The following is a 21723-nucleotide window of genomic DNA, read 5'->3' as shown; positions in this document are numbered from 1 at the left end:
TGGTTCGAAAGGGGAGAGCCCGGGATGATAGCAGAGCACACACTACCTTATTCTGTATTTTGTGATTTACTCTGATATTTTATGATGTATTGATACACTTGTTCCACCATGGTTTCATGATGATGTTTTGGATTACAGTTTTATTAATTTTAAAAATGAAAAAAATTGGTCTTATCTTTGGGACGTTACAAGTTGGTATCAGAGCCTTAGTTTGAGGGATTCAGACATACTCTCGGGTGTGTCTGAACTCAGACTATGGGTTTGGTAAAATTTTTCCAAAAGAAATGTTTTATAAAAAGGGTTTTCTAATAATAAAAGAAAAAGGGTGTGGTGCATGCAATCGACCGAGCTTAAGTAAGTTTTCCCAAAATACCCATACATGTTTTATGATATGCTTTGATTTATGAATCTGTGAATCATATGCTAGTTAGGGCTAAGGATCTGCTTAGGATTTGCATGGTAGAATTCTAGGAGAGATGCCTTTGTATGCCTAATGTATGAGCTTGCAGACTTGCATGCTAGTACTGATCAGTTAGTGATAGGATGACCTGTTTAGGTTATGCTTGTTCTGACTACTCGATGCTCGAATGCTGCTTGCTTTGTGCTTTTAGGAGTTCCCATTTATTTCAACTAACTAGTAAGCGAATATGTTAAGTTACATATCATCGAAACTAAATAATTTGAGAATGTTAGGTTTTAACTCTATTGCGCACCACTTGTCCGAGTCCAACCGTTGTAGTGTCAGACCTTTCATTCGAAGAATTATCTAGTGTCTGTGATATGTAATTGTATTCATGAGCTAGTTAGAAGGTGTTAAGGGGGAGTTACTTTTGCAGTTGATGGCGGGGGGGGGGGGTGGTGTGGTGGTTGCCCTAGAAAAACCTAGGAAGAGACTTGGTGTTTGGGGCATTGTCTTGTTGAGGGTTGTATGAATAGTTAAGGGAGTAACTTGAAGGGTTCAGGATAATTCTTGAGGAAAGTATGGATAGGTGTGGAAGGTAGTATTGGGCCCGTACTACTGAAAGCACATGATCCATACTCAACTCGAGGAGAGTCATGAGAAAATTAAGAGGTCGGTAGAGAGGTAATGTGCACAACTTTTAAGGAAGTGACTAAAGTGTGATGAATTGATGATAACATTTTTGGTTATTGAATGACAATTTGGTATGATTGTATAAGATGCCAATGTCTGGACGGGGAGCAAAGTCTCTTGTGATGGGTATGGACGACGCCATATTTCGTTACTGGATTGCTACAGATGTTTCACAAATTTTACTGGAGGAGTTGCCTGGTATCATTGGTCGGATCACTGACAGGTTGGCTGTCAAATTCGAGGAGCGAACCTCAATCTTGCGCGCTGCAAGAGAAATTGTTGACGTTACTAGAGAAGGCAATCTTGATGTGGAGGCACGACCAGGAAAGAGAAGGCGGGAACATGATTCAAAACAATTGGAGGAAGGTGGAGGGTTCGATGCAGCTGACCAGGGTACTGGAAGTCAGGAGAGCTATGAGATATGTGGAAAGTGTGGGGGAACTCATAGGTTTGCTTGTCACAAGTTCAGGTGTTTCAAATGTGGAGAACGAGGGCATGTGCACCAAGATTGCAAGAAGGATCAGATATGTTTTCATTGCCGCCATTTGGGTCATTTCAAGTCAAGTTGTCCTGCATTGTTAGCGGAGGGGATTCATTCCAGTACGTAGACTTCAGCCTTACGAAGCCTTTGGAGTTTGACGGGGTCGCAAATCCGATTTTGGCTATGAGATGGATTTAAGATATTGAGGGATGTTTCTTTACCTACTCCTGACAAGAGGACTGGAAGGCCATGTGCGCTCTGAACCTCCTTCGACTAGGTGAGAAGGATTGGCGGAACCTGGTGAGTGGTTCCTACTCTCTTGAGCAGAGGACTGATGTTTCTTGGGAGCAGTTCTCAAAGATATTTTGCACGTGATATGTTCCTTTGGTGGAGAGGGAAATGTTGGCTCAGGAGTATTTGTATTTGAGGCAGACTACGGAGGCGGTGACGGAGATCACCAAGATGTTCACCGAGAGGGCCTTGTTTTGTCCCGAGTTTGCTGCATCGGAGCAGGCTCAGATGACGCGATTCTTGAGTATGCTTGTAACGCCCGCAGATTCGGGCTAGTCAATTTAGAGACAATGAGCATCAAAAATGAGTTTTTGATGGACTATTATTTAGAAGGATTAATCTTAACCAAGTTGTAGTATATGTTACAATGGTTCCATACATATAATGAACGCCGAAATCCGAGTTATAACGAAAAAGTTATGGCCCGTCGAAGTTTTACAACAAAACCGGCACGGCACCGGGAGACGTGAATAGTGAATTTATGGTAAATTACTTTTTATCCTTAGTGATCTAAACAAAATTTGTAGTATACATTAAACCGAGAACATACAAAAAAAGAACGCCTAAATCTGACTTCGTATGAGGAAGTTATGAATTTTATAAGATTTGGCATAGCAGTGCACGACCCGAAACTCGAATTTTAGTTCGAGCGGTTTTGGGCCTACGCAACCTAAATGAGAGTTGAAGATCTCATTTATAGGAACTCAATGGTAAAAAGACAGATGAAAACGGAGTCCGTATGTAGAAGTTATGAATTTTACGCGGACATTTAACAATATAATCTCCTCCTACTGTTAAATTTAAGATCGGTCGAGAATTAGCCGACGGAGTAAAAAGGAAATTTGTAGATTTTAGTTTTACCAACGCGTGGATATAAATAACGTCGGAAACGGAGCTCGTATGCGAAAGATATGGACGAAGCTTAGTCGCTACTCTTCATTCGCGATAAATACGATACAGTTTTTGTAAATCTGAGATAGAAACAAAATTAGCCGACGGGGTCTAAATTAAAGTTGTAGTACTCGTAAATACCAACGCGTGGATATAAAGAACGTAGAAAACGGAGCTCGTACGCGGAAGATACAGACGAAACTTAGGGGCTACTTTACTATAAAATCCCTATAAATAAAGGGTGAACTCTTCATATATTCTTCACACCGTAAGCCTTTTCTTTCTCTCTCTAACTTCTCTCTAGCCTCCCTAAACCCCTCCCAAGTCTAGGGAACCTCCCTAGCATGCGAAGAAAGCCACGGAGCGCCCGACGGCTCCGAGAAGAAAAGCTTTCGGCTCGAAAACGCTGCTCCAGCGAAACCCGGTTTTTAATAAAACCCCGTTGTAGGTGAGCTACGCCTATACTATATTTAATATAGCTTTTATTTAAATATAGTAATGTTATTAGGACCTTATAATAATTATTTGGGCTATTATTATGGGTTATATAAGTGTCATTATAATCTCTTTTTAACCACTCACGGTACGGGGAATCTGGTTTGGAGGGCCGCTTGGGTTGCTGGATTCAGAAGTGCTATATGTTAAAATGATCCTGCCCTCCGGTGTTCCATGTCTGGCCCCTGTCTGTACATAGTGGGTGAAGAGTATTGTTTAACGCTTATATAATAGTAATAATAGCTAGACTATTAATTAGTCTCGGTGAATATTAGACTAAACTGTAGTGGTAATGATACTAGGTTTTGTCAAAGGAAAATTGTTTTAAGAGTAACGAAGCGCTGTCCGAGTACCGAGTCACCACCTTATCATGTGAGTGCATAGTTACTTTCATCTTACACATAGATATGAAGTATTTTATATAAATTACGTGCTATGTGTGTATACTGTCTGAATACTTGCTGTCTATGCTGGATGAAACGTTTTATACATGTTTTAAATGATCTAAACTGTATATGTATTTTATATCTACAAAATGTGTTGGGTAAAACATGGGTAGATTAGAGGTGATATTAATGATGAGCGATGAAAGATGAGATAAATGATGATCGATGAAAGATGAGCGATGATATATGAGTGATAAAATATGGTGCGAAGCGATGACCTAAGCGATGAGCCAAAACGATGAGCCAAAGCGATGAGCGAAAACGATGAGTCAAACGATGAGCCAAACGATGGCCCCGTCATCTAGCAGAGTATGGATAACAACCACGGACTATTCTAGACAGTCTAGTGGAACACTAGCAGGCTCGCAACCTGTAGGTGTTGTGAACGATGTGTTCACCCGGTGTACTCTATAAACCCATTGACAGGTATTACGAGTGGACTCTCGAAAACAATACTGTCAATAAACGAGATAAACCTTGGCGACTATGCAGACTTAGTGCCGATTCCTTAGGATACTCCTTAGGAATGAATGAACGAGGAATAGCTGAATCTTAGGGTAGATCCTTAAGAGTAAAGAAGATAATGGGGATGGGTAATTGTGTTTATTGTTTGATGTTTAACATAATAATTATATTACTGTGGGTTGAAAACCCTATTTACTCACCAGGTTTCCCAACCTGAACCACTCAAGATTATTTATATCACAGGTGTCGATATGAAGTTACTTTACACTGAGGGATTTAAAAGAGATGTAGATCACTAGTTTAAATGAATGTAAGTTATGTTTATGCTTATGTTTCTGTATTGACGATGCCATCCCAAATGTTTTAAAATGGATAAAAATACATTTATTCGGAAATGCTTTGATAACGTATTTATCATGTTTTTCTGGGAACAAATTCTGGAACATTTTTATTAAAATATGTACTCTGATTTTTATAAAGCATAAACAAAATCGGTCTTTTTTGGCCGTGGAAATGGGGATGTCACAGTTGGTATCAGAGCATTAGTTTAAGCGAACTAGGAATAAGGATTTATTTCTAGACTTAAACTTAGAATACTAAGCGATGATTGTGAGGAGTGTGTCTAATATATTTTAGGTAGTACGCCTAAATAGACGCAAGCACTAGCTTATTTAGGGAAAATGGCTAACATGCTTTTATGTGCTAAATGATTTGTGATGCTTTATGCTATCGTTTGATCGGATCTATGGTCTGTTGCCGACCAGATCTGGAAATTTTATGTGCTCATGTTTCTAAAAGTTTAATTACGATATTAGAACTGGCATGTAACTTTTTGGAGTAATAAGGATGCATACGCGTCTAAATCTTCCTCTATCTATATTCTCGTCTCGATACACCGAATGCCTGCTTTGGTGTATAGAATGTCATGATAAGGACTCATAGCAGACTGAGCAAATGGAGGAAATGAGAAGGCTTACGATATTGAATGATACCTATCGGAAGATATTTTAAGAGCGATATCTTGCCTTTAGAACGCGTCTAAGAAGTAATACGTCTAGTACAGGAGAAGTACACTTTCGATTAGCAGAAAGAAAGATTTTTGGTATAATCCATGAAGTTTTCCCTTCGTCTGACATTTCCATCACCAACCGAGTTGAAGAAGAGTTGATGATTGAAGATACGCATGGAAGAAGTCCTAGTAGAGTCTAGGGAAAATTATATGATTCTTTGGACACATTTGTATGTGTTAAAATAATTTTTTGTGATAATGACTTGGAGAACTACGAGACAATACTTGGGACGAGTATGAGTAGGTGTGAAAGGTAGTAGAGGCCTATACCATCGGAAGCACAAGACTCACACTTGGATGAGGGAAAGTCACAAGGTTACCAAGGAGCTAGTAATTGATTTCGTTTTATTCAAGTATGTCGTTACAATTGTTTCGGTAATGACTAAGAAGATGATTGTTATTTCGACCCTAGTGGTCATATCAAATTGAGTCCGACTACGCTGAGTATGTTATGTGGTTCAGAGAATCAAGTTCGATGTAGCATCTGACTTAAGACGGAAGATTGAAATAAAAAGCGATAAGTAGAGGTATCGCGAAAAGTTGCTTGTAGCTAGAAATGCTACCTTTTAAGATGAGATTAGAACATGAACGAAAGTATAGTATGTTCTGGAAGACTCTAAGAGACCTGAGTCTAAGCGTTGCAACATACGATAATAGGTCATTAGAATATGACACATCGTTCCATTGTAGTAATAAAAAAAACTTATCTTAAGTTCGTATCCAGTGAGGATCGAGATTGTGACTTGAAGGTCATAATTTGCAGTCTAACGTGAGATAAGGAGCAAGTGCAAGATCGAGCACCGCCTGCAGTCGAGAAGTCCAAGAATTAGATACTCATTCGAAGGAACATAAAAGTTACGATTATTACCTAGGATAAAGAGATAACGTACAGAGTCATTATATAGCCCTGTTTCGTTGATGATTCCGGGACGTAATCATCCTAAGGGGGAGATAATTGTAACGCCCGCAGATCCGGACTAGTCAATTTAGAGACGATGAGCATCAAAAATGAGTTTTTGATAGAAGATTATTTAGAAGGATTAATCTTAACCAAGTTGTCTTATATGTTACAGGGGTTCCGTACATATCAAGAACAACGCCGAAATCCGAGTTATAACGAAGAAGTTATGGCCCGTCAAAGTTTTACGGCAAAACCGGCACGACACCGGGAGACGTAAATAGTGAATTTATGGTAAAAGACTTTTTATCATTAGTGATCTAAACAAAATTTGTAGTATACGTTAAACCGAGAACATACAAAAAAAGAACGCCTAAATCTGACTTCGTATGAGGAAGTTATGAATTTTATAAGATTTGGCATAGCAGTGAACGACCCAAAACTCGACTTTTAGTTCAAGTGGTTTTTGGCCTACGCAACCTAAATGAGAGTTGAAGATCTCATTAATAGGAACTCAACGGTAAAAAGACAGACGAAAACGGAGTCCGTATGTAGAGGTTGCCAGGTACGCCCAGCGTACAGGTTTGGTACGGTCAGCGTAACCCGGAGAGTTGACTTTTGTTGACTTTTAGGGTTTTAGTCAACATTTGGACTTTGGGTCAGGGAGGGGTAAAATGGTCTTTTACCCTTCTGTGGGATTGTAGAAAAGGGATGTAGTCTAGCCTTGAGAGCCGTTAATGATTTGAAATAATTACTTTATGTGATTAGGCGGGGCTAGGTCGTTGTTTCGAGATTCAGGGATATCGAGCACGTGAGTTACTAGACATCATACGAGGTGAGTCTTCTCACTATACATTACCTAGAGTGGTATCTATGTGTAGACCGGAGGGTCTTGTGTGTTATGTGTTGTATGAGATTATGTGCATTGTGATATATGTATGCTATGTGTTGTACAGACCGGACCGGAGGGTCCAACGATATAGACCGGATCGAAGGGTCCAACGATATAGGCCGGACCGAAGGGTCCAACGATACAGACCGGACCGATGGGTCCAACGAGTTATGACTGGACCAAAGGGTCCGACGAGGTACGGGACTGGGGGGTCCCGCTGAGATACATCGACCGAAGGGTCGTATTATAGCCTCGAGTGGCGTATGTGTTGTATGTGGTATTTGGGGAACTCACTAAGCATTTATGCTTACAGTTGTTGTGTTATGTGTTTCAGGTACTAGCGAGGATCGCGGGAAGGCACCGACATGATTCGTACACACTGAGAGGATTTATGTATATGAGATCTTGGGACATGTCTTGTTTTGTTACAGTGGACACATTATGTTTTGATGATTATCGTACGAATGAAAGTATGTTTTAAAATGAAAAATTGTTTTGAAAATTCACGTTGTTACAAATTGGTATCAGAGCCTTGGTTTGAGGGATTCGGGTGCATCTTCGGATGAATCTGAACTCAAACTGAGGAATTGAGAAAGTTTTCATAAAATAAACAATTTTTCTAAAAAGAGTAAAAGATTTTGAGAAAGGCAGAAGGAAGCAGTGTGTACGATCAGCCAGCGCCCGAACGGTGATTTCCCAAAATATCCTTACATTATATGTTATGAGATATGTTATGATATGATATGCATGCTAGAGTAGGCTAGGTGTTCATATTATGACTAGAGTGGCCTGATTTGTGATGCCTTAGCCTAGGAAGGATTTTGCTACTATGTGATGCTTGAGAGCTAGTAGGTAGCAGTGAGGAGCTGATGAGAGGTCTACCGAAGGGTAGCCTATGCCAATGAGATATAGAGTACTTGTGATCTGGGACCTAGGGAGGAGGACTTAGGGTGAATATTGATGCGGTGTGGACGGTAGTATAGGGACCGTACTACTGAAGACACCGGAGCAGTGCACACTCTAAGTAAGAATCCTTAAGATACTAAAGAGCAAGTAGGGTTGAGTATCAAGTACGAGTATACTCGAGCGAATCTCTGATTTCTTTTGTGTTATATTTCAGAGACATCATGGTTGGGACGTGCCACCACCCAGGAGGCAGTGGTACCAGTGATGAGGAGATCCGTAGATTGATTCATGAGGAGGTGGCTGCGGCCATTCGAGCTGAGATACCAGAGATGTTCGGGTCTATCAAGACCATGTTGATCGAGACTTTTGATGAGCGGTACGCCGCTCTTACTGAGGCTGCTGTTGCTGCGGCCACCAGAGTTTGATGGGATGCAAGACCCGATTGCTGCGATGAGGTGGATTTCTGATATCGAGGGATGCTTCTATACCTGCTCGTGTCCAGAGCACCTGAGGGTTCGGTTTGCGCTGAACCAGCTTCGCTTGGGAGCGAAGGACTGGTGGAAGTTTGTGACGGCAGACTTCACTACGACAGAGCTGACTGCGGTGACCTGGGAGAGGTTCACCACGATGTTTCGAGATGAGTATGTTCCCCCTGTGGAGAGGGAACGTCTAGCCCAGGAGTTATTGTCCCTCAAGCAGGGGACTGAGTCTGTGACAGTGATTACGAGGATGTTTCATGAGAGGGCGTTGTTTTGCCCTGAGCACGTGTCGACTGAGCAGGCACGTATGAGCCGGTACTTGAGCATTCTGAGGAGGGATATCCGTGAGTTCGTGGCGAACTCGTCGTACCGGACATTTGCCGAGCTCCAGGAAAATGCCCGGAAGAGAGAGATCGAGCTGGAGACTCAAGTCAGGGAGGAGCCCGAGTCTCAGAGGAGGGACAGGCGACCGACACAGGTGCAGCAGGCAGCCAAGCGGGCAAAGCCCGCTGATTCGAGATCTGGGGGTCCGAAGGGCCGCACTTGCGGGAAGTGCGGCAAGATCCACGAGGGAGTGTGCAGAGCTGGGGTATGTTACAAATGCGGGAAGGAGGGGCACTATGCGAGGGATTGCCCCAAGGGGTTCACGGTTTGCTTTCATTGCAACCAGACCGACCATCGGAAGACCGAGTGCCCACAGCTACTGCAGGGATCTACGCCAGCTGCTCGAGCTACTGAGACCCGGCCAGCGAAGGCCGAGACACCGAGGGCTCGCGGGAGAGCTTTCCAGTTGACAGCGGAGGAGGTCCGCGCAACGCTAGATGTCGTGGCTGGTACGTATTATTTCATTTATTTATGCTGAGTTATGAGATATTGTGCTTATATGATGATATGCGTAGGTACTTTTCTTGTGAATTTTGTACCTGCCTTAGTGTTATTTGACTCGGGTGCGAGTCGATCATTTGTGTCGATAGCATTTAGTCGGCACATCAATAGCAGACGAGAGGCGTTGAGTCGACCTCTGCGGGTTTCCATAGCGGACGAGCGAGCGGTGTATGCCACGGATGTGATTCGAGGATGTGTACTCGAGATCTTCGGTGTCGAGTTTCCGATAGATCTGGTCCCGATTGCGATGGGGGACGTATGTGTTATCGTGGGTATGGATTGGCTGAGCCGATTTGGGGCTGTGATAGACTGCGAGCGACAGTTGGTGACGATTCGAGATCCTAGTGGGGGAGTGCTGACAGTTTATGGCGAGGGAACCCGAGGGGGGTCAGCATTCTGTTCGGCTGCCAGAGCGAGGCAGAGTTTGCAGCAGGGCTGCAAAGGGTTCGTAGCTTATGTGATGGATACACGAGAGGCCGCTGGGAGGCCAAGTTCGATGGATGACGTTCCGATAGTGCGTGAGTTCCCGGATGTTTTTCCCGAGGAGTTGCCGGGAGTTCCTCCCGAGAGGCAGGTAGAGTTCCGCATTGATTTGGTTCCGGGGGCAGCGCCTATCGCCAAGGCGCCTTATCGCCTTGCGCCGCCGAGATGCAGGAGTTATCCTCGCAGCTTCAGGAGCTGCTGGGGAAGGGGTTTATTCGACCGAGTAGCTCACCATGGGGAGCGCCGATCCTTTTTGTCAAGAAAAAGGATGGTTCACACCGGATGTGTATTGATTACCGGGAGTTGAACAAGTTGACGGTCAAGAACCGTTACCCATTACCGAGGATCGACGATTTGTTCGATCAGTTGCAGGGAGCGTCTTGGTTCTCCAAGATTGATCTGAGGTCTGGATATCACCAGATGAGAGTATGCGATGAGGATATCCAGAAGACGGTGTTCGGGTCTCGTTATGGACATTACGAGTTCGTGGTGATGCCTTTCAGGCTCACCAATGCACCAGAAGCATTCATGGACCTCATGAACAGGGTGTGTAGACCGATGTTGGATCGTTCGGTGATCGTGTTCATCGACGATATATTGGTGTATTCGAGATCTAGAGAGCAGCACGAGGAGCATCTGAGAGAGATTCTCGGGGTATTGAGGACGGAGAGGCTTTATGCCAAATTCTCTAAGTGCGATTTCTGGTTGCGAGAGGTCCAGTTCTTGGGGAATCTCGTCAATCAGAAGGGGATATCGGTCGATCCGGCCAAGATCGAGACAGTGATGAGTTGGGAGGTGCCGAGATCTCCCACCGAGATCAGGAGTTTTCTAGGATTGGCCGGCTATTATCGGAGATTTATCAGGGATTTCTCCAAGATTGTCGTGCCTCTCACTAGATTGACCCGGAAGGGTGTTGCTTTTTCATGGGGTCCGGAGCAGCAGACCTCGTTTGAGACGCTTCGCCAGAAGTTATGCGAAGCCCCTGTGTTAGCCCTCCCGGAAGGGATGGAGGATTTTGTGGTATATTGTGACGCATCGATATCGGGGTTAGGTGCAGTACTTATGCAGGGGGCATGTGATAGCATATGCATCGAGGCAGCTGAAGCCTCATGAGACGAGATATCCCACCCACGATCTGGAGTTGGGGGCAGTGGTGTTCGCCCTCAAGATCTGGCATCACTATTTGTATGGGGTTCGGTGTACCATATACACGGACCACAAGAGCTTGAAGTATTTGATGGATCAGCCCAATCTGAATATACGTCAGAGGAGATGGTTGGACGTGGTGAAAGATTACGATTGTGAGATCCTGTACCACCCGGGCAAAGCTAATGTTGTAGCTGATGCGCTGAGCCGTAGAGCGGAAAGTGCCCCGATTCGAGGCACTTGCATGAGATTGACAATGATGACCCCAGTGTTGGACACCATCCGGGAGGCCTAGGCAGAGGCCGTGATACCGGAGAACCGCAAGAGGGAGCGGGTGATCGGACAGGTGTCCGAGTTCGTTATCGATAGTCGAGGGCTGATGACCTTTCAGGGTCGGATTTGGGTGCCGCATGCAGGAGGGGCACGTACCATTCTGATGGAGGAGGCGCATAGATCGAGGTTCTCGATCCATCCCGGGGCCACGAAGATGTATTTGGACCTGAAGAAAGATTATTGGTGGCCATGTATGAAGAGGGATGTCGTGTGGTTTGTCGAGAGGTGCTTGACCTGTCGCCAGGTTAAGGCCGAGCACCAGCGTCCGCATGGCAAGTTGCAGCCGCTTAAGGTTCCCCAGTGGAAGTGGGAACAGATTTCCATGGATTTCATCACCAAATTGCCGAGGACCGCGAGGGGTGTCGATGCAATTTGGGTGATCATCGACCGGCTGACGAAGAGCGCGCATTTTCTTGCTATCAGTGAGAGCTCTTCTGCGGAGAGGCTGGCAGAGTTGTATGTGAGGGAGGTGGTATCACGACATGGGGTGCCGATCTCGATTGTGTCAGATCGAGATGTACGTTTCACTTCCAGGTTCTGGAAGAAGTTTCACGAGGAGTTGGGCACGAGGTTGCATTTCAGTACCGCTTACCACCCCCAGACTGACGGACAGAGTGAGCGGACGATTCAGACGCTCGAGGACATGCTTCGAGCATGTGTGTTGGACTTCGGAGGAAGTTGGGACACGTACTTGCCGTTGGCTGAATTTTCCTACAACAACAGCCACCATTCTAGCATTGGTATGCCTCCCTTCGAGTTGTTGTACGGAAGGAGGTGTCGGACTCCCATCTGCTGGGGAGAGGTAGGACAACGTGTGATGGGTAATACTGAGATAGTGCTGCAGACGACAGAGCAGATACAGCAGGTTAGACAGAGGTTACTGACGGCTCAGAGTCGTCAGAAGAGTTATGCGGATAGACGACGATCCGAGCTTGAGTTCCAGGTGGGAGATTTCGTACTCCTGAAGGTATCTCCTTGGAAAGGAGTGATCCGGTTCAGGAAGAGGGGCAAGTTGGGGCCCCGGTACATCGGTCCGTTCAGGGTGACCGCGAGGGTGGGCAAGGTAGCATATCGGTTAGAGCTACCTGCGGAGTTGAGTCAGATTCATGATACCTTCCACGTGTCTCAGTTGAGGAAGTGTATAGCCGACGAGTCGTGGGTGGTACCACTGGAGGATATTCAGGTGGATGCGAGGCTGAATTATGCTGAGAGGCCAATCGCGATTTTGGATCGAAAGATCAAGGTTCTGAGGAACAAGGAGGTGCCCCTGGTTCAGGTTCAATGGCAACATCGGAGGGGGTCTGAGCTGACTTGGGAGACAGAGTCAGAGATGCGGGAGCAGCATCCGGAGATGTTTACAGCATGAGACTTCGAAGGCGAAGTCTGGTTCTAGTGGGGGAGAATTGTAACATCCCGAAATTCAGGTACAGCTATTTAACCCTTCTCTTTTGTCAAATTGTCAAAGTTAGCCCTTGAGTGAAAAGTTGTAGCAAATGAGTACGCTGCGCGTACTCATGCGCTTGAAATGGACGCGGACCCTTAGAGGTACGCTGGGCGTACCAAGGTTACGCTGGGCGTAACCGGCCCAGATGCAAAACCCTAATTTAGACTTGAGCCCTATATAAAGAAGGTTATGGCCTTATCCTCAGCCACCATTTGAGTGAGTGAAACCCTAAAAGAGAGCCAACCTTCGTTCTAAGCTTGTGTGAGTGTTTTTGGAGCTAAAGTGCCTTTGTGTGTTAGTAAGGAAGAAGAGGAGATTCTTGTGGAGGCTAGAAGTTGGAGTGCAAGCCTTGGATCTGAGTTCTACAGAGGGAAGAGCTTCACTTGGAGGTATAAAGCTCAAAGCTTTTCTTGTTATTTTGATTTGTGCTTCATGGACCATTTCTACGGTTAAAGTCCCAAAGGTGGAGACTTTATGAGCATAAAGGACTCCATAGACCTAGATCTGCCCCTTTTCAGTGATATATGAGTTATAGATCCATAAAGTTTCCATCTTGGTTGTTGTTATGAAGTCATGCTTGAGTTATGAGCTTTCTAGAGTTGGGAAATGGAATGTTATGGGTGTTAGTGACTTGTCCAGCCATGCAAAGGCTTAAAGTCACCAACTTTATGGATTAAGAGGTTTAGAAAAGGTCAGATCTAGAAGTTGGACGTGAGTCTTAACTGATTAAGACCCTAAAAGCTAAGAAGTCTGAAATTGGGAATTACGCTGGGCGTAATCCCAGTACGGGCGGCGTAGGGGGTTGCATTCCCCGATTCTGTGAGGTTGCCGGGTACGCCCAGCGTACAGGTTTGGTACGGGCAGCGTAACCCGGAGAGTTGACTTTTGTTGACTTTTAGGGTTTTGGTCAACATTTGGACTTTGGGTCAGGGAGGGGTAAAATGGTCTTTTACCCTTCTGTGGGATTGTAGAAAAGGGATGTAGTCTAGCCTTGAGAGCCGTTAATGATTTGAAATAATTACTTTATGTGATTAGGCGGGGCTAGGTCGTTGTTTCGAGATTCAGGGATATCGAGCACGTGAGTTACTAGACATCATACGAGGTGAGTCTTCTCACTATACATTACCTAGAGTGGTATCTATGTGTAGACCGGAGGGTCTTGTGTGCTATGTGTTGTATGAGATTATGTGCATTGTGATATATGTATGCTATGTGTTGTACAGACCGGACCGGAGGGTCCAACGATATAGACCAGACCGAAGGGTCCAACGATACAGACCGGACCGATGGGTCCAACGAGCTATGACTGGACCAGAGGGTCCGACGAGCTACGGGACTGGGGGGGTCCCGCTGAGACACATCGACCGAAGGGTCGTATTATAGCCTCGAGTGGCGTATGTATTGTATGTGGTATTTGGGGAACTCACTAAGCATTTATGCTTACAGTTGTTGTGTTATGTGTTTCAGGTACTAGCGAGGATCGCGGGAATGCGCCGGCATGATTCGTACACACTGAGAGGATTTATGTATATGAGATCTTGGGACATGTCTTGTTTTGTTACAATGGACACATTATGTTTTGATGATTATCGTACGAATGAAAGTATGTTTTAAAATGAAAAATTGTTTTGAAAATTCACATTGTTACATTCTCTTTTTTAAAATTTAAATTAAATTTAATAGATAATCCTTGGTTTTAGCCATGGTTCTAAAAAGCGCGCCATGGCGCGCCTCAAGGCGTGCCATGACGCGAGGCGTGGTGTAGCCGTTACGAAAACGTCAAAGGCGGGTTTGTGAAACATGGCGCCCAAATAACGTGTCAAGGCGCGCCTTATCGCGTTATGGCGCGAGTTTTTTTCAAGGCGCGGGTTTTTATTGTTTTTTTATCGGGCCTAAAATAAATGAGTTTTTTGTTAACTTTTTTCTATTAGATATTAATATAACACTTCTAAAAACTTCATATATTTGATAAAATTCAATAATTATATGATTTATATCTTTTAATGTATATAATATAGTCACGTCTTGAAAAACGTCATGGCTCGCTAAGGCTTGTCATGGCTTAACTTTTACCTTGCCGCCAAGCCACACCTTACGTTATTTAGAACCTTGGTTTAGCCATGATTTTGCTTTACTTAAATTTTGCAATTTAGAAAAAACATTAACATTTTAAATATTTTAATAAATCTTTAAAAAAACATTTTGTCTATTTTTATTTTATCCATATTTTTTATTGTATCGATGTAGGATCAGCAATCTCAAAAAAGGCTAAAAACAAAAAAAAACACAATAATAATAATAATAATAATAATAATAAACTAAGGTTCGAATTTAATATAAAACGTAAAAAATATTTCTAATGAAGAAAAATGTTTATATTAGACTAAGGCTAACCTAATGTTGAGTTTAAATGTAATATATATATATATATATATATATATATATATATATATATATATATATATAATAAAAATATCAATGTGCCACATGTCATATTTTTAGAGTTTTTATTTAATTTTCAGTTTTATTTATAATGTCATGACATCTTAAGATAACTTCTTTTAATTATTCATTTTTTATTTAAACCTATTTTTAATTTCTTTTAAATCTTAAATTAAATTTAATAGATATTTTTTGGTTTTAGGCATAATTTTACACGATACAAATATATAATAAATTGAAAACTTTAATTTTTGTTATCCTTAATTTCATTTTAAACGATTTACATTTTAATTAAAATGTCAATTTTAAAAAATATAGTCAATGGTTACAACATTAACTTACGTAAATATTTTATTAAATTATTATTATGAACAAATTGTTATACATAAAAGCATATATTAATAATATATTTTATGTTTTTATTTTATTTTATACGTATAAATATAATTTTTGTTAAACATTAGTACATAGTTTATCAATTTATTGCATTTTGGTATCTAATATAATATAATCCAAACATTATTTTTTAAAAATACAGTGTGACACCGAACACTACTTGTTCCGTTACAAAATTAATTTTTTATTAACATTATATTTCAAATTTGTAGTATTACTACCGTAATTTTAAAATCCTATTTATTAAAGTACAATAGTATCCTATATTGATAATCATTTCATTATAGTTTAATATTATTTATTTATTTATTTCTTTAATAATCTAATTTCATTGTCTATTTTATAATTTATAAGTCCGTGATTTTCATACGTATCCAAAAACAAATCTCGGTTCTTAGTTTTTATAAATAATTCAGCTTTTCAATTAAAAAATATGTATTAAGTTGTTAATCAATATTTTGTTCGGTTCCTGTTTTTTTAGCAGACATCTATTTCGAATTTTGTTACACGATGAACTACGTAATTAATTAAAGAATTTGATTAAATGGCGGTTTTGTTTTCTCCGCAAGCCTGCAACTTGGAGCTGTCTGTTGTCTGTTTTCCACGATTCCACTCGTTAAGAAGAGATCATCGTAGTCTCCGATGTTATACATAGCATCAACAACACACCCTCTCATCGAGAGCCGTTTACCCTTTTCCCTTCAAAATTTACCTAAATATCCATGTGAAATTGACATCAACGTGAAGAAAAACTTCTATTTTGATTATCTTTAGATTATTTGAAATTTGGGTTCAAATTGTCTCCAATATCAACTCTTACCATTTGTTTCCCTAAGTACATACATTTGAGCTTGATCATCTCATCCGGGTCAAAATCTTTTGTCCAATTCGACTAAGCTTAAGTTTCCGTTATCGAGTCTCTTTATAAAATTGAAAATTATGAGAGTGGAGAAGTTAGGGTTTGTAATTTGTGTTTGGTTTTTGTTCATGTATGGATCTTGTTTGTGTAGTTTTGTGGTGGAGAAGAACAGTTTGAAGATAACTTCACCTGAGAATCTAAGAGATACATATGAATGTGCAATTGGTAATTTTGGTGTTCCTCGATATGGAGGAACATTAAGCGGCGTAGTTCTATATCCAAAAACCGATCAAACTGCTTGCAACAACTTCACTGATGATTTGATAACAAAAAAACCCGGTAGCATCCCGGTTTTTCTTCTTGCAGATCGCGGTGGTAATAATAACAATAAATAATATTACTAATAAATCATAATACTATTTATGTTTCTTTATGATCATCTGTTTCTTGAATTTTCAGATTGTTACTTCACGTTCAAGGCATGGAATGCACAAAACGCAGGAGCTTCAGCTATTCTAGTTGCAGATGACAGACCTGAACACTTGATCACCATGGATTTACCCAAAGAAGAAGAAGGAGCTGATTACGTACAAAACATAACAATCCCTTCAGTACTCATAAGCAACTCACTCGGGGTTTCAATCAAAAAAGCTTTAGAAAACAACGATCTTGTTTTTGTGAATCTTGATTGGAGAGAAGCTCTCCCTCACCCTGATGAACGAGTCGAATACGAGTTTTGGACAAATAGCAATGATGAGTGTGGGCCCAAGTGTGATACCCAAATAGATTTTGTTAAAAGTTTTAAAGGAGTTGCTCAAATACTTGAGAAAAAAGGTTACACACGATTCACACCACATTATATCACATGGTTTTGCCCTGAGGAGTATGTTTCAAGCACAAAGTGCAAGTCTCAGTGTATCAACCATGGAAGATATTGTGCTCCAGATCCAGAACAAGATTTTAGTAAAGGGTATGAAGGAAAAGATGTTGTTGAACAAAATTTACGCAATGCATGTTTTTATAAAGTAGCAAATGAAAGTGGAAAACCGTGGGTTTGGTGGGATTTTGTGACAGATTTTGCTACAAATTGCTCAATGAAGGAGAATAAATCCACAAAAGATTGTGCGGATGATGTTATCAAATCACTTGGTGAGTTGTGCAAACATTTTCTATGATTTTGAATGAACGATTACTAGAAATTAATTACATATGAAATAAATTAGTCCATGCAAATATAAGCATGTCTATATGTTATGGTTCTGATTAAATCCTTGACTAATTTTGACTCCATGCGCTTCTTAGGAGTTGATCTCAAGAAAATTGAAGAATGCATGGGTGATCCAGAAGCAGATGCTGAAAATGCAATCCTTAAGGCTGAGCAACAAGCACAGGTGTGGTCTAAAAATAATTTTTTTTTGGTGGATTTGTAGTTTGCATATGTGATGATATGATCCTTCATATTCTTGTGTATCTGAAGATAGGGAAAGGTGTTCGTGGGGATGTGACAATATTGCCAACTCTTGTAATAAACAACAGACAATATAGAGGTAAACTTGATAAAAAAGCCGTTCTAAAAGCCATCTGTTCAGGATTTAAAGAGACCACAGAGCCACCAATTTGTTTGAGTCATGGTTAGTATAGAGCTTCAAATTTTCTCCATAATTTTTAACCAAATACTCAAGTATTTCTTACACTTGATAAATTTTGGACCTATATAAGTTATTGTGTTTTATTTGCAGAAGTAGAAACCAATGAGTGTCTGAACAACAATGGTGAGTGCTGGATGGATACAGTTGCTAATATTACAGCATGCAAGGTAGTGAGATAGTTTTATCTTTACATGGCCCCACTTTTCGTGTATGAATTATCTTTTTTAATTTGTTGTAGGATACTTTTCGTGGGAGAGTGTGTGAATGTCCAATTGTTGGAGGTGTGAAATTTGTAGGTGATGGTTATAAACACTGTGAAGGTAATTAGCTTCTTCTTCATCCAATAATAAAATTCAATATTTGACTGAGCATATATAATTTGTAATTATCCTTTGAAATCCAGTGATTAAATGTGTAAAGTAATAATATTGGATTGAAATTTGAGATATGTAATTTTTTGTTGAAGCTCCGCGGGCCCATGGTGTCAAATAAACAATGGAGGTTGTTGGAAAAGCACCAAAGATGCCAAGAATTACTCGGCCTGTATTGTTAGTTCTCTCTCTAAGTATAACTTATAATCATTTTTTTATTAATGGTTTATGCAGAAAAATCTCCTTATTTTGGGAAAATTTTTGATAAAATCCTAATTTTTTTTAATAAAAAAATCTCGATTATTTAATATTTCGCCCAAATTAACCAAAAAGTCCTTATTTTTATTTTAACAGGAAATGACAGATTATCGTGTAAAATTAAATAATTTGAATTTTTTGTTCAAAAAAAATGATTTTTTTTTTGCATAAAATCCTTTATTAATTAACCATTAAAATGTTATCATATAGGATAACCATACAGAAGGTTGCAAATGCCCATCTGGATTCAATGGAGACGGGATTAATAACTGCAACGGTACAATTCTTCATCCTTAACTTTTTTTTTTTTTTTTTTTTCAGTCGATAAGGTCACTGTCACTGTCACTGTCACTGTCATTGTGTATGTTTTCAGATATTGATGAATGCAAAGAGAAGATAGCGTGTCAATGTCCCAACTGCAAATGCAAGAATACATGGGGAAGCTACGAGTGTAGCTGCAGTGGCAATTTGCTCTACTTTAAAGAACATAACACATGTCTAAGTAAGTATTCCAATATATTTACATTTTGCCTGTAAAACATGATTGCATGATTCGTGTCAATCACATAAATTGGTAAAAAGTGAAACATTGTTAATTTATTGGTAAAAAATAAAACATCGCTACATAAATTGGTAGAAAAGTGAGTTTGTGCATAAATAAGCATTAAAATTATAATATATACATGTCATATTGCAATTGATAAATGGGAAATAGGTAAAGATGTTGCTACAAGTGGTGGGTGGGGTTTTGCATGGATTGTTCTTCTTGGTGTGGTAGCTATTGGAGTTGTTGGATATACGTTCTACAAATACAGAGTTCGAGTACACATTTACCTTTTCCCTGTATTTATTTTTACTATTTTTCCACTTTCATGAAACTAATTAATATGTGTAATCTTAATGCAGAGATACATGGACTCGGAGATCAGGGCCATCATGGCACAGTATATGCCATTGGGTAATGAAGGGGAGATTCTTGTTCATGGATCTCATGGAGACATTTAAGCAGCATGTGCTTAATTTGGTGTTCATATTTAAACTTTGATGGCATCTCATGTATTGTATATACTATATAATAGTTTGTTTTAAGATTTTCTTTCAATCTATACGTTTAATGGTGAATTGGATCACATTGCCATGGATTAGTCATTTATGGCTTAAATAAACTAATTTTCTCAAAGAATCGACCAGCAGAAGACAATTTGATGATGGTTTGGACTGGATTAGTGAACCGTAGTCTGGTGTGGTTTAATCTGGGTTGAACGAAAATTATGCTAAATAGTAGTAAATAGTATTGTGTTTTATTTTAATTTGATCACTTCAATTTATAACATTCGTTACTAAGTACTAACAGATATTTTTTAAAATTATTATGGTCATAAAATTCTTTTATGGTTTGAAAAATCATCATCATAACTATTAAGCAATATCAACGGGTTTTCTGAAAGTGATCACTTAATTCATTTTGTATATACCGATGGTTTTAATGGTGTTTTTAATTTTAATGATTATATTAAAAATATGATAAGTGTTTGCCATTTAATGCAAATTTTCAATTTGAAAATGACTATAATAACGATTATTTAAACAATTCAAATTGGAAGGAATTTCAAATTCGAATACAGCAAAACCCTAAATCTTAAACCCTAACTAAAAAAAATAATAATAATAAATCATTGGACATTAACATTTATCACTTTTAAAATCAAAAAAATTAAAATTAAAATTATATATGTTACAATTCTATTTTAAATATTTTAACTAAAATATTATTTATAAAAACATAATATTTGTAATATCTTATTTAAAAGATTACTATTGCGGAGTTTAAAAACTTATTAATATTTTTATAAGAATATTACAAATTGTATTTATTATATTATAATAGGGTTAAATACATTATAATTATGAGAATATCCGATTATGAGAAGAGGTCATTTGAGAGTCTTTGAATAATACTATGCTTACGATCCATGGGCCGGCCCAATAGAGAGGTAGCTTAAAGTGATGATTTAGGCTTCTAAATTTAAATTTTATGGCTCATTTTTTATAGCAGATATACCTAGTCTAAGGCGAAGTAAGGCGAAAAATTTAGGGAAAATGATTTATTAGGTAATTAAGCTTCAAAATTATTCAAAAAATATCATTCAAGTTTAGCCGGTATAAAAAATACCCATGAATTAACGTTGTTGTACATAAATTACCATCAAAATACACATTTTGTTCAAATTACACCATATGGTAACCAGACTTATTAGGTTAATGTTATCGGCTAATATTATCCAATCGGAAAAATGTATTAAGGAAACTATATTTTAAATTTGTTAAAAAAAACATCATACAAGTTTAGTCAGTGCAAAAATACCAGTAAAGTAAGATTTTTGCACACATAATACCATCTAAGTATATGTTTTGTTCAAATCACACAATTGGTTGGTTACTTGCTTAGTTGGAATAATAACGATTATTTAAACATTTCAAACTGGAAGGAGTTTCAAATTCAAAAAGAGCAAACTTCAAGTGGTATATACAAGTTCAAATAAGACCATCATATTTTTAAGAGACCTGATGATCAATGTCTGTATAAGGGTAATATACTTTTTGATTTGTACACGGTTGGTCACTGAGTTTTTTTTGTCTACATTTATCCTTTAACTTATTTAAACTTACATTCAGTCCATATGACTAGCTACTACATGTAAGACGAGAAAAATAACTTTAGAAAGTGATATATTTCTCACTTTGTACACATTTAGTCATTATATTTTTTTTGTTGCAAAATAAGTCTGTGTTTTTTGTACACATTCATTATTTATGACCAGTTTCTTCAGGTTTTGCTCACGGCATCCTACGTGGGACAATCATTAATGAGGTGTTCGTATTTGAGTCTACTACAACTTTCTTTTAGAATACTCTCATTAAAAAATAATATATTTTTACTTACGATCTTTATATACACGCGTAGGGATGAGCATATGGACCGGGGAACCGGCCGGAACCGGCACCGGAATCGGAACCCGATTGAACCGGTCGGGCCGGGACCGGGACGTT

General features: G+C 39.7%; 1 protein-coding gene across 1 annotated transcript; it reads left to right on the top strand.

Annotated features, from left to right (window-relative positions):
- Positions 1–16146: 16146 nt before the first annotated feature.
- LOC145115300 (vacuolar-sorting receptor 2-like) lies at positions 16147–19715 on the top strand. The gene is made up of 11 exons (XM_079051572.1): positions 16147–16769; positions 16854–17543; positions 17697–17785; positions 17872–18025; positions 18134–18210; positions 18282–18370; positions 18510–18591; positions 18883–18949; positions 19046–19174; positions 19388–19494; positions 19579–19715. Exons 1-11 carry the CDS (start codon positions 16475–16477, stop codon positions 19675–19677), a joined length of 1878 nt encoding a protein of 625 aa, XP_078907698.1. The 5' UTR covers positions 16147–16474; the 3' UTR covers positions 19678–19715.
- Positions 19716–21723: the final 2008 nt, after the last annotated feature.

This window comes from Lactuca virosa, chromosome 5 (genome assembly GCF_052849685.1).
Source record: "Lactuca virosa cultivar CGN04683 chromosome 5, Lactuca_virosa_CGN04683_v6, whole genome shotgun sequence".
Taxonomy (NCBI): domain Eukaryota; kingdom Viridiplantae; phylum Streptophyta; class Magnoliopsida; order Asterales; family Asteraceae; genus Lactuca; species Lactuca virosa.
The sequence above is the reverse complement of the archived record's forward strand: the minus strand, read 5'-3'. Positions and strand labels throughout refer to the sequence as shown.